The sequence below is a fragment of the Elephas maximus genome, chromosome 1 (assembly GCF_024166365.1).
Source record: "Elephas maximus indicus isolate mEleMax1 chromosome 1, mEleMax1 primary haplotype, whole genome shotgun sequence".
NCBI lineage: Eukaryota > Metazoa > Chordata > Mammalia > Proboscidea > Elephantidae > Elephas > Elephas maximus.
The window spans coordinates 139,077,802-139,095,687 of record NC_064819.1 but is presented as its reverse complement, the minus strand read 5'-3'; the positions used below and the strand labels follow the sequence as shown (position 1 = coordinate 139,095,687).

At 35.4% G+C, this 17,886-nt stretch overlaps 1 protein-coding gene across 6 annotated transcripts in view; it reads right to left on the bottom strand.

Moving 5' to 3' along the window:
- The window catches only part of SENP6 (SUMO specific peptidase 6), a 118,576-nt gene that overhangs the window by 74,224 nt on the left and 26,466 nt on the right, over positions 1-17,886 (bottom strand). For 3 of the 6 annotated variants that reach the window (XM_049895811.1, XM_049895834.1, XM_049895843.1), the window contains 3 exons: positions 13,949-14,094; positions 13,037-13,141; positions 8,526-8,546 (listed from right to left, as the gene is read on the bottom strand). In XM_049895811.1, coding sequence (XP_049751768.1) covers positions 8,526-8,546; positions 13,037-13,141; positions 13,949-14,094 — 272 coding nt within the window. The remainder of the gene's footprint in view (positions 1-8,525; positions 8,547-13,036; positions 13,142-13,948; positions 14,095-17,886) is intronic. The other 3 variants (XM_049895827.1, XM_049895861.1, XM_049895818.1) reach the window with 2 other exon arrangements.

Genomic DNA, 17,886 nt, shown 5'->3' with positions numbered 1-17,886 from the left:
GTGTGTTTTACTGACTATGCAAAGGCATTCGACTGTGTGGATCATAAGAAATTATGGATAACACTGCAAAGAATGGGAATTCCAGAACACTTAATTGTGCTCATGAGGAACCTGTATGTAGATCAAGAGGCAGTTGTTCGGACAGAACAAGGGGATACTGAGTGGTTTAAAGTCAGGAAGGGTGTGAGTCAGGGTAGTATCCTTTTACCGTACCTATTCAATCTACATGCTGAACAAATAATCCAAGAAACCGGACTCTATAAAGAAGAACGGGGCATCAGGATTTGAGGAAGATTCATTAACAACCTGTGTTATGCAGACGACACAACCTTGCTTACTGAAAATGGAGAAGACTTGAAGTACTTGTTGATGAAGATCAAAAATCACAGCCTTCAGTATGGATTATGCCTCAACATAAAGAAAACAAAAATGCTCACAACTGGACCAATAAACAATGTCATGATAAACGGAGGAAAGACTGAAGCTGTCAAGGATTTCACTTTACTTGGATCCACAACCAACAGCCATGGAAGCAGCAGTCAAGAAATCAAAAGACGCATTGCATTGGGCAAATCTGCTACAAAGGAACCCTTTGAAGTGTTGCAAAGAAAAGACGTCACCTTAGAGATTCAGGTGCACCTGACCCAAGCCATGGTATTTTCAATCGCATCATATGCATGTGAAAGCTAGACAATGAATAAGGAAGACTGAAGAAGTTTTGACACCTATGAACTATGGTGCTGGCGAAGAATATACTATGGACTACCAAAAGAAAGAACGAATATCTTGGAAGAAGTACAACCAGAATGCTCCTCAGAAGCAAGGATGGCGAGACTGCATCTTACATACTTTGGACATGTTGTCAGGAGGGATCAGTTCCTGGAGAATGACACTGTACAGGGTCGGTGGAAAAGAGGAAGGCCCTCAGCAAGATGGACTGACACAGTGGCTGCAACAACGGGCTCAGGCATAACCAAGATTGTAAGGATGGCGCAGGACCTGGAAGTGTTTTGTTCTGTTGTGCACAGGGTCGCTATGAGTCAGAACTGACTAAAGGGCACCTAACAAGAACAACAACAGCCAATCTGTGAACAGTTAAAGCTTTCAGTAGTTTTGCCCTTTGTAATGTTAATATATACTGATGACTGTAATGTTCCTTGGACTGGGGCAGACCCGGCTCTAGCAGCATGCACGGCCATTTTCCCATTCTTGCCTATTCTATAATGTTTCCTTGGACTCAGACAGACAGGCTCTGGCAGCATGTTTGTCCGTTTTCTCACTTTCATCCCAGGACTTGGACAGGCATGGCTTTAGCAGCAGGAACGTCTGTTTTCCCACTTTTGTCTCTTCTGTAATATTACTCTGACTCGGACTGACATGGCTGTAGCAGCACGTGTGTCCATTTTCCCCTTCCTGTCTGTTCTACAATATTCCTTGGATTTTGGTAGACATTAGCACTGGCAGCATGCTTGTCTGCTTCCCAGTTTTGTCCTTTTGAATATATGCCAAATAAAACTTCTTTTGTTCTTAAAAAAAGAAAAACAAGATTTACAGCCTTGGAAACCCTATGGGGCAGTTCTACTCTGTCCTATAGGGTTGCTATGAGAATCAACCTGATGTCAATGGGTTCTGAGTTTTCCAAATTATTCCACCATCAGTAAAATAAACTCAGTTCCCCTTACACTGTAACTCTCGCTTTCTGCCTCTCCCATCCTTGGTAATCACTAAGCTTTGGCTTCTACTTGCCTATTTCATGTAAGTGAGATCATACAGTATTTGCCATTTTGTGACTGAGTTCTTTCACTCAGCATGACGTTTTCAAGGTTCATCCATACATGGCATACAAGAGGGCTTCATTTCTCTTTCTGGCTGTTTAATATTCTACTGTATGTATATACACTTTGTTTACCCATTTATCTGTTGATGGACACTTAGGTTCTTTCTACCTCTTGGCTATTGCGAATAGTGCTGTAATCAATGAACACTGGTGTACAGGTTTCTGTTTGTGTTCTTGCCTTCACTTCTTTTGGGTATAGATCTAAGATTGGGATTGCCAGGTCATATGACCAATCAGTCTAATTTTGAAAGACACATATTAAAATCTCCCAAATTGTATAAGTAATATCACTGAATTGTATATTCAAAAGTGTTAAATCAGCAAACGTGTTGTTATACATATTTCCACCACACACACACACAAACTTCCACGATTGTATTCTAACCAAGATCTCCTTGCATTTTTAACTATTTTAGGGAGCTTTTCACATTTAGCTGCTATATTCTTTCTTATTGACTGTGCCCACAACAAACTGTGTTCCTTTATCCTGTTTAGTGCTTATAACCCTTAATTCCAGCTGTTATTAAAATTCCACACATGCTTTCTTTTCGTTGGCATTTCTCTTGTGGCTCTGTACATCCCTTTACTTTCAAACTGTTATTTTTTTATGTCTCAATACAGTATAACCCTCTGCTGTCGAGTTGATTCTGACTCATAGCAACCCTGTAGGACAGAGGAGAACTACCCCATAGGGTTTCCAAAGCTGTAAATCTATGGAAGCAGACTGCCACATTTTTCTCCTGCAGAGCAGCTGGTGGGTTTGAAACGCTGATCTTTTGGTTTGCAGCCGAGCATTTTAACCACTGTGCCACCAGGGCTCCAACAATACAATATACTATATTTAATTAAACTTGACAGTTTACCTTTTACTAGATATATTCAGTCTGATGATAACTATGACAAGAGCTGACAGACCATTTTTTCTTTCACCTTACTTTACTATTTTTATATTTTTGTTATTATTTTATAGTTTCCTCTTTTCCCCTAATTTTACTGGTTTGCACAACTTATTATTTTTCATCTAGTTAATTTAACAAATAATTACCTTCCCACTCTCAACCCATATTACCAACCCATTGGCCATGTTGTGTTAACACGTTATCAAGATAGTAACAAGATGTTCTACTGCACACACCATAACGGATGAGAAATTCAAAATCTTTTTTACTTCCCCATCCTATCCATTGTCATGCTGATTGCCATCAAGTCAATTCCAACTCATAGTGACCCTCCTAGTCTTCCCTATTCTCCCCACTCGCCCTCCCATCATCTTCCTCCTTGCCAAAAAAGGCCTTTAAGATTGCTTTTACCTCTCCTTTCTACCTCCCCAGCTCCTAGATTTTGCTGGGATACTTAGATACAGACTACTCTTAATGTTCTTTTGCAGTATCATGTCTGTTTAGAAAGTGGGACATGCTCAGTCTTAATAGAATGCCATTGTATTTAACTGTGCCAAATTATAAATCATGTACAAGATACTATTTTCGAAAACCTCAACTATTTATCAGGTACCAAAACTTCCCTGACTAAAATACCCCAAAGTTTCTATTGCACTAATATAAAATCCTACCTCTTATTATTCTACAAATTATTTTATGACCTAGTTGTGGATGACCTCTCCAAATCCACGTCACAACATTCTCCTCTTTGCCCCCTGTGCTCTGGCCATAGTGGCCCTTCCTTCTGTTCTTTGAACATGCCAAAATCATTCATTCTTGTATTAGTAAGTTAGTTTCACCTTTTCCCTATCTGGAAAAGCCATCCTGATGATCTTGGCATTTGATATGGCTCACTCCTTATTTAGTCTATGGTTAAATGGTTAGCTTTGCAGTTTAGAGTTTTTATGAACATGCAACCTAAAAAAAAAAAGACAAAACTTGCCACTGTCTATCACATCATCCAATTATATGTCTCTACACAGAAATACTTATTTCATATTTTACTTGTTCATTATTAGTCTTTGCCCTATCAGTCTGCCCCAGCTAAAGGAGTAGAGGAATCTTGTCTGTCTTATTCATCACAGTATCCTTATGCCTTTAAAAAAAGAAAGAAAGAAAAAGAATATAGTAGGTATTAAATAAATACTTAAAATGAATAAAAGTATAAACCTAAAACGCATTATGTAATTATAAGCGTATTTACCAGGTCAAACAACTACACAAACACTGTTGAAAAAAGATGAAAACGCTGTCGAAAGCGAACCACTAGCCACCATGCAGAGCCATCATATAGTAATTTAAATACTGTCAGCTGGTGTAAAATGTCCTAACTCAAGCATCTGAAAGGCACTGTAGCGTTGCTTACTGACTGGGCAAACTGAATATATTTTTATCTATTTACTGCCTATTTAATTTTTTCCCAGAGTTTCCATGTTTAATTACTATTTTCTTTACAGTGTGTTTTATTCTGTACAAGACGAGTCATTCTTTTCTTCCCTTAATTACCATTCTTTAAAAATAAGTCTATTGCTCTTCTCAAATATTTATCCTTCTAAATGAACTTTAGAATCAACTGGTCAAATTCTCCGAACAACAAAGTCACTGAGATTTAGCTAGAACCACATTAAATCCACTTTAAAGAAGCACTGGCATCAAACAACATGAAGGCTTTTTATCAACGAGGAATGTAATATATGCATCCAATTAGGTTCTTTAGATAATTTATTAACACTATTAATTTTATTACAAGGTATTTAAATTTAGTTGCTATTGTGAATGCGATTTTGGTCTTTCTAATATATGCTCCAACTGGTTAGAGCTGAAATGAAGAAAAGCATTAATTATTAATACTCTCAATCTGGTAGCCTACCATCTCACTCAACTTCTATTATTGCTAAGGTTTCAGATAATCCCCATAATTAAAAAAAAAAGTATCATCTGAATATAATTTTATTTTCAAATATCTTGAGACAGCAATTGACAGTATTATTATCAATTGGTACCATCCCTCTCAAAACAATTTGGGAATATTTATCAAGAGCATTAAAAACATTTGTAATCCAGCCCAAAGAAGTCCTTTCTCGAGATTTATCCTAAGAGGTGCAGTTAGAGATTTATATACCAAGTTATTCATCTAAGTGTTATATAAAATACTGGGAGTGGGGGAAGACAGAAACAGGCTAATAGTAAAAAAAAAAAAAACCCAAAAAACCAAAACTCATACAGTTTCATAACAAGCTATTATGTAGCCAATAGAAGCCAATGACATAAAAAAAAGCTTAGCACATACTGTTAGGTCAAAATTCAGAATATGTAACTATATTTCCATTATGACCTAATGCCTAAATATATTAAAAAGTGCATAGGAGAAAAAAAAAAAAATAAGACTGGCAAGAAATACATTAAAATCCTAATAATTTTCTATTGTAAGAGCTTTATAGTGACCATACAGGACAGAATCCCCATGAGTCAGAATTGACTTGGTAGAGGACAGAGTAGAACTGCCCCATAGGACTTCCAAGGAGCTCTTTTGGTTGGCAGCCGAGCTCTTAACCACTGTGCTGTGAATTGGAATTTCACTCGACAGCAACAGGTTTGGTATTTTTGGGTTTTTTTCCAAATACACCTTTTAGGTATGTTACTTTACTATATTCTTTTCAACTTTGTACCTCTCAAAATTATTTATAATGTACCCTTTTTACAATAAAAAAGTATTAAAAATCGTTTTTAATTCAAAAATCACCATTCAGGATTATAATAGGTCAACAGATTTTTTATTCAGGAGGTAAAACAACTGTTATAATACCAAATTATATATTCTAGATTGCTTGTGCTAACACACACACTGTATTCACAACTGAATTTCTCCATAAAGTCAGAAAGGCACTTGAGTCATTCAAGTTGTCATAAGTCATCCCATGATAAAGAGAATTAACAGTATTTTTTTTTTTAAGTTTTCAAGCTCCAAATCTTACTATTTATTTCAGGAGGGTATTAAGTTAAAAACACACCTCATTGTGCTCAGTATACATTACAATTAGGAAAAAAAAAAAAACTAGAAAAGATTAACCTTCCACAAGTACATTTTACTTATTAGATAAACCAATCTCCTATAAATAAATCATTTAGTTCAAAGATTTACAGTCTCTCATGTGTTAAGGGAAAAAGATAAAAGATCCTCCATTACTCTTCAAAGATCATAAAAAAAGAGGCAGTTTACTGTTGAAACCCATTGCCATCAAGTCAATTCCGACTCACAGCGACGCTATACGACATAGTAGAGCTGCCCCATAGACTTTGCAAGGAGTGGCTGGTGGAATCGAGCTGCGGACCTTTTGGCTAGCAGCCGAGCTCTTAACCACTGTGCCACCAGTGCCCCAAGAAGGGAGAAAAAGGGCTTACGTGGAGAAAAAAAAAAAATCACAAAGTAAAAACTACTGTTAACACCAAAGTTCTTCTCAGTTTGTCTCTAATTAACACAAAATAATTTCACGTAAGGATTCAAAGGATTAATGGGCTAAGTTTAGCCTTAAAGTAAATAAGCTGCCAAATAAAGCACTCATGAGCTTTCCTCATAAGGTCTTTTTATAAAAAGCTGTTGCTTCATCTTCAATTTTTAAGAGCTTTAGAATCCCTGCAGGTAGACTTAGTACAAATAATTGAAAGAATTTCGATATGGATTGTTATTATTTTAGGAAGCTTAAATTATAACATCTAAAAAAAAAAACAGTGTTAAATAATCATCTCATTTGTTCCTCAAAAACCTCCTTTAAAACTGGGCAAATATTACTATCCCCATATTATAGCAAGTAATGTGCCCACTGGTTATATGCTACTCACTCAATTCTCTCTTATGACTCCTATTCCAGTATTATTCCAACAAGAATGTAAGCTCCAAAAGGAATTTCTGTCTGCTCCTAATAGAGTACCTGGCACATACAGGCATTGTTAAATATATCAAGGAATAAATTTATCTACTGAAATGCGCTTAAGGAGCCAAAACAGCGGAAAAATCAGCACAAATCCTCCAAGGCTACTGTGAAAAAGTTAATAATCTAACATCTTTCTATTATTATGATAACATAACAGTACCTACATTTTATCTACTATAGTATACTGGAAACAATTTCTTAGATAAAACAAAACTGTTTCATATATATAATTATAGAGTTATTTAGTATGTATTTTCTAAGTTTTATTAAAAAATATTAATGTTCTTACTAAAAAAGGAAACCACATGAGTTAAAAATTAAAGATATAAAATGACTGTGTCATACGAAAAATAATGATTTAGTAAGAGATAAAGATAACAAAAAGGGAAAATACTTTTTCACTCCCACAAAGTAGGCTGTAAAACGTCTGCACAATCCATTCATTTAAAACATGTAAGGCCTGTGGTATTGTGGTGGTTTGTGTGTTGCTATGATGCTAGAAGCTATGCCACTGGTATTTCAAATACCAGAAGGGTCACCCACGGTAGACAGGTTTCAGAGGAACTTTCAAGCTAAAACAGACTAGAAAGAAAGGCCTAGTGATCTACTCTTGAAAATTAGCCAATGAAAACTTTATGCATCACAATAGAACACTATCCAAAGCAAGCGAGTTGAGTGCCACTCGTTTGCTTTGGACACATCAGAACGGATTAAATGCTAGACGAGGACATCATGTTTGATGAAGTATAGGGTGAGGGAAGCCCTCAGTGAGATGAACTGGCACAAGAGCTATAACAATAGACTTGAACATCCTGGTAGTTGTGAGGGTGACTCAGGACTGAGTAGCATTTCATTCTGTTGTATATGAGGTCACCTGAGTCAGAGTTGACTCGGCTGCAACTATCAAGTATTTCATAATTATAAAATATGCGTAAATCTTTTGTTGGAAGGATCATCTTTAAATTTATATTTTAGAAACTTGGTGTTTATAAAGATGGAATAAATGCACTTAATAAAATATTGCACATTATCCTCTATCTCTACATCTTTAAACAAAATTACAGTTAAAATTATTGAATTTAAAAAAATTATACAATGTCCTTTCTTTTGACATTCACCAATCACATAAAAGTACTGCAAGGGCTCTTAATGAAACTAGCCAAAAGGACATATACACCGGCTAAAAACATTCTGTATGCATATCAGTGGGTTTAGAGAAGCTATTCTTATGGGCTCCTGCTTTATAGCAATCACATCATTTCACTATTCAAAGCGATGTGTTCTTAAAAACCTTTTCCGTATCATTTATATTATTTAACATTTTTCCTAAAGGACTATGTGCCTGCAGTGTTAGGACAAAAGGAAGAAATAGTAAGAAAAGAGAAAGGTCGATCATAAAATTCTACTACAAACTTTTGTTTCAGAATAGGAATGAATACATTTGATGTATTTAACTCCAAGCTACTGAGGTGTAAAAACAGAAGTATTATCATCACTGAAATATATCAAGAAAGATTTGATAATGTAACTGAGAGCAATCATACTAAGACACTGAAACATTCTATTTTTAAAGAAAAGTAATCATATCAGCATAAATAGATAACCATTCACAGAAAATGTATATTGAGAATTATGCTGAAACACTACCACATAATCCAAAGATCATGCTATTATGTTAATGTTTCCTTTTAAAAGATAATGAATAAGCTTTAATGATGAACGCTAATTCAATAGGTATTTTTCAAAGTATATAAATAACCAAGAATTTGATATTTTACTGCTATATCCATGCTCTAATTTCATCGATATTAAGCTTACCTTTCTTTTCGGTCCAGATTGCTTAAAACATGAAAAAGAAAAGAAAAGTAAGAGGCGAGACCTCATTGTTGCTATATCATTGTAGCTTTAGTAACAGCAGTCAATAAGGTAAAACTATAATATGATCAACTTGTTTTAAAGACATTATAAACCAAAAAACCAAAACCATTGCTGTCGAGTCAATTCCGACTCATAGTGATCCTTAGGACAGGGTAGGACTGCCCCATAATTTCCAAGGAGTGCCTGGTAGATTCAAACTGCTGACCTTTTAGTTAGCAGCTGTAGCACTTAGCCCCTACGCCACCAGGGTTTCCAAATACATTATATACATGTTATATACAACATTTTGAATCTTGTCTAATATATATACACTGTTTTTCAATTTCTGTCAATACAAAAAAGTTTATATTTAAATAGTCTTCCTCTTAATACATTTAACAGGAAGAAGAAATATGTATAAAAATATGAAAGATTCCTGGAAGGCTTCATTTAACTATAAAACATTTTAAATTTTTAGTGGTTACTAAATTTTAACTAAAAAACATTAAATTTTTAGTGTTTCCAATCCTAATATCAGGTATGACTATTTGCTTTTGAGTAAGGAAAAAAAAATTTTAAGGCTGAAAATTTTGCACAAAAGTCTTAGATTAAACAAACGGTTTGGGACATAATAAAAGGCCTAAAGTTTGAAATTACGGCCTTTTATCACAAGTCCAAATTATAAAAGTTCCACCCTTCTCCACAGTTCATGAAAAGCTAAAAGGCTATTAGCATCAATTACTCAAGAAAAAAATTATATAACCCCTCGATTCAGAAAACAAGATTCAGACTCCATAATTATTCCTCTATTAAAAACAATATTCAGAATTAACTATAAACAAAGCACGACTGACAAAATCCCTGAGTTCCCATATTAATTCTTGTATTCCTATGATGTGGCGTACACTAGTGAAAATAAAAAAAAATCCTGGTAAGCTAAGAAAAAATATGTAACTTTTATATGAATAACATTCAAAAGAAACACATTAAAAAAATAAACAATTTTCATTAATTTGAAATTTACCTTTGCTATTCCAAATAAATGCAAATAGTCTGTATAGAGTTACGTTATATAAGTGACAGAAAAATGAGAGTATTGCCACATCTCTATTAAAGTGAAACAAAACATAAAGATAAAAGTTTAAATATACTCTATCTTACCCTATATATATATTCTTATGAAGCTATATTTCCAGGAAAATATAATGAAAATCGAAAGTTAGGTATTTAATCTAGCCATTCTTAACTCTATGTTCCTGTGCCCAAGGAGTGAAAAGAGTTTAAAACACTAGAGTTTGTTGTTTTTTAAACTCACCTGTATAGAGGAAAGGGAAGAGGTAGAGGACATAGAAAAGGTAAAAGAAACAAGTTTGGTTCTTCCAAAAAAAATCAAGACAGTCACGAAGAAAAATAAGCAAACACACACACACACACACACTCATGCTCATTTTTCTTATCTTTGAGAAAAATACATTTATCCTAACATGGTATCCAACTTTTAAGTCATAGTACTTATACAAAAATCCTCAACACGTTATTTATTTATCAAGTCTTGCCCTAGAGGACCTTACATACTAAACTTTAAAAAAAAAAAAACCTTATTAAAAAAATGAGGAAGAAGCCATTATGAGTAACGTAGGACTCTGTTAAAATGTCAACTTACATTCTTACTGGGCTATTTCATACAAAGTGGAAAATAAAAATTACCTTGAATTACAGTTGTACTAGTACTCTTGCAAGTTAAAAAAGAAGGAAGGAGGGAGAACAGTGGTGAGGAAGAATGAGCTGATTCTTATATATGGGACCTGTTTTAAGACTTAAATATTTTTCAAAACTGTAATTTTCATTAATTAAATTTTATTCCTGGGTCCATTTTCCCCTTTATGGGCTATATATGCTTTTGTACACTTTAATTTTACCCTACGATCCCTTACAGTCTTTTCCCCATTCTTAATAAAAAGCCAAGCCAAAAAAAAAAAGTATGTGAAAGAAATATAAATAAAACATAAATTGATAAAATATGCTGTTTTAACACATCTGATCAAAATGGGTGTAGAGATATACATAGAGTTGTACAGATTTTTAAATTTCTGCCTTTTATTTTTCCATACTAAGGCTATTTTTCCATCACTACACGGTATATAAACAGCTTACGTTTTAAATATGAATTAAATTATCTCTCAAATCTCAGCAGCTAACTGATATGATATTTAAGCAATCTTCACTCATTCCTATTAGATAAACAGGTGTGAAGCACTTGTTCCCATATTTTACTAAAGAATTACAAATTACTCAGGAAGAAGGTCTAATTTACTTAAAAACCAAGTTACAGCACTCATCCTAAAAAAGCATAGGCTGAGTGTATGAATTACCAACTGGTGTTACTTCCTTGAATTTCAAATTAAGAGTTGGAAAAAAAAATAAGGAGAAGCTGTAAAAACCAGTGTATTCATTTTCACCTGACATCTGACAATCGTGCCAACACTACACTAATTAAAACAGACTACTTGGTAGCAACCATTTTTGATGAAGGCTTTCTTTGTGCCTTTGAAGATGTTTCCTACTGCAGGGGTGGCCTGTTCTCTTCTAATTCCTTTGAGTTCTTCCTTGCTCCCTTTTCTGTGATATTACTACATATACTTTGTATATCTCTACTATTGCACTTACCACGTAATCATTTGTTTACTTGTCTTTTCTGTCCTCTACGCTAATCAAACCTGAGCTCCAAAGGCAAGGACTTTGTTACATTCACCTTTGAATATTCTGCACCTCACCTATACCTGGTATGTAGCATAAAATGACAACATTTTTGGAGGAAGAAAATGGAAAGCCTCTCAATAACTTCTTTCAACTTCTAAATCTTTTTAGTGACAGTTATACTGCTGTAGGAGCAAGAAATGTATATTCTTATACAGAACAAATAAATAAAAGACAAACAATAAGTAGAATCTGCCTTGCTGACTTGACTCTTTACGGTTTTACTGCTCCTATGGAGCTGTTCTTGTATTTTCATTCAGGATCTTTTTTTTTTTTTTTAATACAAATTAACTCGTGTTTTTTTTTTTTTGAAACTTTTACTAGTAAATATTACTCCCTATTAACTGAATCTAATCTTTTATGCAGATGAGTGATGATACACATGCAAGGTATGACAGATGCAGAGACCTATTATAGTGCACGATAAGTGCACTTACCAATTTCCATACTATAATCAGTTTAATCTTACCAATGAGGAAAGGAAGGATGGAGGCAATAGGTCACAGTGCAAATAATTCCAAACTAAGAGAAAACATCAAAAATAATAATTTTGGTTGTAAAATATATCACTTAACTTGGTTGTAAATTTTTAAGTAGTATTTCACCTTAAAACCATATTTTCAGTATATGAAGACATCTTTATCATAGATGGACTTTATCAGTGCGATCAGTATGTGAGGAGAAGTGTATGTTTCCCCTTCTACCCTCCCCCTAATTACCTTCTTTTATTATTTATTCTCATGTTTGTGTCACATGCAGGCCAGAAAGACTGATCTGTGTACTTTGACAGCAGGGCAAGCCATTTTTTTTTTAGTATGTGCACTAACATTTGTGTTTTTAGTTGATTCTCTTAATTATGTGAAAACTATGATAAAATAACATAATAAGCAAAAGATGGGTTTATCATCCTGAAGTCTGAGAAAGATTTCAGGTTTTTATGTTAATAGTCTATAACTTAACAGCAAATATAGCAAGGGTTTTTAAAAGTCAGGACACATTTTATAAATGAGTTAACAGCCTAGTTTGACATTTTCAAAAACTGAAGAACAGCACCTGAAACATATACTAAATCTCTAAGTTTTATTAGTTATCAAAAAAAATCACCTAAACTATTTATAACATAATAAATAGATTATTTAATTGTTGGAAACTAAGGACTTCTAAGCTAACTGAAAAAGGATGCAACATTTCAAAAAACGTTCTGAAAAGCCTCATAGTATTTAAAATACCAAGTTTTCCCCAAATATTACTTTCATTATTTTAAGGTTCAAGTAGTACGTTCAAGATCAATGAGAATACTCAAATCCATAAAAATTACTGTGCAATAGATTTTTCTCAAACATTTAAAAGTAAAAATGTGATTTATTTTGACATTACAAAATCCTATAAATCTTGTATGAAAAGGAAGATATCTCTGTCAATGTTGTGAAATCAGCTTCATTTAAATATCTTTTTAGATCTACTGGAATATAATGCAATAGAATGGGCTCTTACTACAAAACTCTCCACTTACAGAATGTAATTTATTAAAAAGCAAATATGAAATTTAACAAAATTCTAGGACATGACTTATTTCATAGATGTATCTCTTTACAGATAATGGGAACATAGTGAAGTTCACAAAAGAAAAAATGGGTTAGAAAAAAAAGTGAACACTTTCTATGAAAAAGGATGATACGTATACACTAAACAAAGGTAACAATTAGAATCCTTACCTTTGGGCTGCTGTTTTTACTACCGTTATCTGTGCATTTGCATGATGAAAACGTCTACCGTGAACTACAGTTCCAGAACATAATGATGCATTTTGTGTATTTTCACTGCAGATTTAAGAAACGAAAAATAACTAAATAGGGAAAAATTACATACATATATGCAAAATAAATCATTTAAATTCTGAGCTCAAAAAAGTCTTCACCATTAAAAAGAAAGATTTATTTATAAAGAAACCAAATTGCCCATTATGAATTTTCCTACTTCCTGAATTTCTTTTTGAGATATTACCGTTCCATTTCAAGAAAGAAGATAGAGTAGAACATTAGAATAGAAATCAGGAGTCCTAAATTATACTTCTGATTCTGCCTTTGATATGAAAATTACTTAACCTTTATGAATCTCAGTTCTCTATCTATAAATTGACAGGGCAGAAATAAAACAGTGCTTTTAAACCCTATTTCTGGGAGATATAACAACACGATCTGATCAGTTACAGTGGTTCACTATGACAACCACTAGGAGAGGTAGGTTATGTTTGGAAGAGAAGAAGAAGAAATCTTAACAACAACGAAAAGGTCCCCTGTTGAGATAATCTTGGTAAGCATCCCCTACAGGAGACACAACAACCCCCATCCTACAGTGCCTTCTACTATTATGACTGAGATTTTACTAGCTGCATGAAAGCAAGCTCATCTTATGAAATCCCAGCCTCCTGAAATGTGTCTTGCATTACTTTTTATTCAGAACCAAGAAATCACTGCAATCATCCCTACTCCCAAGATTCAAAGCAAAGAATCCGTACGTGGGGACCACCCTACCTCCTAGGCCTACTGACAAATTCAACAGAAAAGGTACAGGTTGGGCCTATTCTCCATCTTTTCTGTAGGAATGTGTGGGTAAAGTGTCCATACCTCAATTTCTTATTGTTGCTCAGCATGTTAAGTCCAACTGAGTTGCCTTTCAAAGTTTTGAAACTTTCAGTCTTGTTTCGTCTTACATATGTCTTCAAGATGAAATCACCAGAACTAGTAGCAACAATTTCAGATCGACGATTTAACTGTGAAAAGATCACAAATGTTAAAGTCAATAAACACCAGAATATAACTTATTAACAACTATTTGAAAATCCATTCATAAAAATGAAAAAAAGCTGTAAAAGTGTACTAGCAATTGGGGATGGGGAAGAGGGGATGGCAGTAATATGGAGTAATTGAACGGTTAATACTTTCTTATCTAAAGACAATGCAAATATGTGGGAATGTGGGTGTTTACTGTATTTTTTTTTTTTTTTTAAGTATCTCTACAGATATTTAAGAAAATAAAAGAAAAAAATAGAGGGTATGGGGGTAGAGAATCATATGATAACCCTCTCTCCAGCGTATGAAAAATAAGCAGTTTTCTCTGCTTAACGGCTTTGCTGCTATATGTGGGACAGTACTATTAATTATGACAATCAGCTGTCATCACAACTTGTATTTTTCCACAAGGGCTTCTGCCTCAGCAATAAAGTGTCTATGTAGAGAAAGATGTCTTCATGCTTTCATAGGTGCAATTGGTAGCATAAACATATTAATGACAATCCAATGTTAGGGGCATCACCATAAGACAATAGAATGGCCCCTCTTGGTTAGCTCTTCTCAACAAAGAAACCTGCCATTCACTGCACAAGACTTTTAAACTCCTTTCAGACTCTCAAGAACCCTGGTGGCACAGTGGCTAAAGTGCTTGGCTGCTAACTGAAGGAAGCCTGGTGACGTAATGGTTTTTTAAAAGCTTGTTTGCTAACCAAAAGGTCGGCAGTTTGAATCCACCAGTCACTCCTTAAAAGCCGTATGGGACAGTTCTACTCTGTCCTGCAGCGTCACTATGAGCCAGAATCAAATCGACAGCATTGAGTTTATTTTGTTTTGTTTTGCTAAATGAAAGATCAACCCACCAGCTGCTCTGCAGGAGAGAGACACGGCAGTTGGCTTCCATAAAGATTTACAGCCTTGGAAACCCTATGGGGCAATTCTACTCTGCCCTACAGGTTCGCTATGAGTTGGAATCCACTAGACAGCAACAGGTTTTAGGTTTAGTTTTCAGGCTCTATTTAAGACCTTGTGTTTGATTCTTAGCAATTACTTCACCAAAACAACATTTAAAAAAATTACTTTACTATATTTTTATTTCTAAAACAGCTTAAGGTTTTATTTTCTTTTCATAACAAATATAGCCATAAAAACAGAGTAACTTGATTTTTCCTCCAATTATCTCTACAGAAACTCATCACTTCCTCCTCCTTGAAATCTTTCTTTACTTCCTAATCTTTTCTGAGTTGACATCCATGTACTTCAGACCCCTGCTCTTCTTATGGTGGATTAGGTAATGCAAACCAAACGTCCCTCCACCCCCTGAAAACAACTAAAAATGCTGAACAATATATATATATATATATTTAAAAATCTGTTTGAGGTATCTGAGCGCTAAAATGGCAGAAAAAAATTATGGGGCAAGAAACTAAGAGAGCTAAACCCAGATCTGTGGTTGTTTTTACCCACAGGCCCCTGTTGATTCCAGAATATGCAGCTGAGAGAGGCTTAACTGAACTTCCAACAGACTCACAGGGCTAGGGAGACAAAAAGTGGAATTCAAGATCCACCAAGTAAGGAAGTTCGAATAAAAACACCCCAAAATTTGGATTAGAATTATAGGCTGCAAATAAGGGTGAATTATTTCACATAGCTGAAATCCAGCTTCCAATCACCTCAACCTCCAGTCAGATTAAAGGCAAACTTGTTGAATCTGTTGCGGTTTAATTGATTCCGACTCACAGAGGCCCTATAGAGTAGAAACAACCCCATTAGGATTTCCGAGGAGTGGCTGGTGGATTTGAACTGTGGACCTTCTGGTTAGTAGAACTACCTGGATCAAACTGCTGTGCTCCCCCCGTAAGAGTTTCTTCTGATTCAGCAGGTCTGGTGCAGGCCTGAGAAAGTGTATTTCTAAGAAGTAACCAGGTGATGTTGATCAGGTAATGCTGGTTTTGTGAACCACTGGATTAAAGTGATCTGGGCTTAGTAGTGCTCCTAGGCCAGAAGTAAACTTACAGCCCCGTAAACAAACAAACAAACAAAAACCAAACCCACTGCTGTCGAGTCGATTCTGACTCACAGTGACCCTACAGGACAGAGGTAGAACTGCCCCATATGGTTTCCGAGGAGAACCTGGTAGATTCGAACTGCTGACCTTTTGGTTGGCTGCCATAGCTCTTAATCACTATGCTACCAGGGTTTCCTATAGTCCCCTAGAGGAAGATGGTATGTTCCTAAATCTCATATTATCTCTAACTTCTCATATGAATTTCTACCAATAAAAAATAACCAGGCCCATAAAGAGATTAAAAAATGTGATCAAAATCTAAGACAAGCAACTGAAAATAGGAACAAAACTACAGGAAATCAAGATAGTGGCGTTATCATACTCTTTCACTACCCTCAGTAAGAGAATATAATTACTTCTGCATTTGGTGGGCCCTTTCCCATAGAAAACAAAGCAGTACTATGGAAAGACAATTTAGGAATCAAACAGACCAGTTGTTTCTTTTCGGCCAGGTAACTTTCCCTGTAATCATGGGGTTATTTTCCATGCATTAAGAAAGATGTCATTGAAAAAAGAAGAAAGGAAGAGAGAGAAATCACATACAAGTTGCCTAGCCCAGAAACAGGTGAGAATTCAGTAACTATTATTAATTCCCTCTCAATTAGAAACACAGATATCTTCAGTTAGGAAGCTCATAACACAGATATCTTTAATTAGAAACTCCATAAATTATCATAAACTACAGGTCTGCTGAGAAAAATTAGGTCTAGTCACTCTTTGTGGCTCAAGTCCATTACCAGAAACCTAACTATAAGTGCGGTGATAAAGTCCAGGCATGTGTTACTTTGAAAAAGTGTACTAGGCCAACAGTTCTCGAAGTGTGGTCTGTAGACCAGCAGCATCAACATCACCTGCGAACATTTTTAAAATAAAAATTCTCAAGTGCCACTCCAAAAAAATCCGTTGCCGTCTAGTGGATTCCAACTCCTAGTGACACTAAAGGACAGACAAGAACTGCCCCACAGGGTTTTCCACGGATGTAATCTTCATGGATGCAGACTGTAACATCTTTCTTCTGCAGAGTGCCACATCTTTCTTCCACACAGCAGCTGGCAGATTCAAACCACCCATCTTTTGGTTAGTTGGTTAGCAGCCAAGTGCTTTAACCACTGCGCTTCCAGGGTTCCTTAGTGCCACTCCAGACCTCCTACATCAGAAACTCTGGGAATGGAATCCAGCAATCTTTTTAATCTAACCTTTTAGGCGATTCTGATGTACACTAAAGTTTGAGAACCACTGCTCTAGGCTATTTTGATACATACCCTGTTAACAATCCTGGAAGCAAAGTGTCATGGGTCGAACTGTGCCCCCCTAAAATATGGGGCAACTTGGTTAGGTCATGATTCCCAGTATTGTGTGGCTGTTCTCCATTTTGTGATTGATATAATTTTTCTACGTTTTGTGGTTAATGAGGCAAGACTAGACTATGTTAAAGAGGATTCGGGTGGGATCTAACAGCCTTGCTCGGATCACATCCCTAATCCAATGTAAAGGAAGTTTCCCTGGGGTGTGGCCTGCACCACCTTATATCTTACAAAGGGAAGGGAGCAGAGAGTTGGGGACCTACCAAGAAAGCAGCAATGGGAGCAGGGTGTGTCCTTTGGACCTGGGGCCCCTGTGCCTGAGAAGCTCCTTGACCAGGATAAGATTGATCACAAGCACCTTCCTCCAGAGCCGACAGAGAGAGAAAACCCTCCTCTGGAGATGA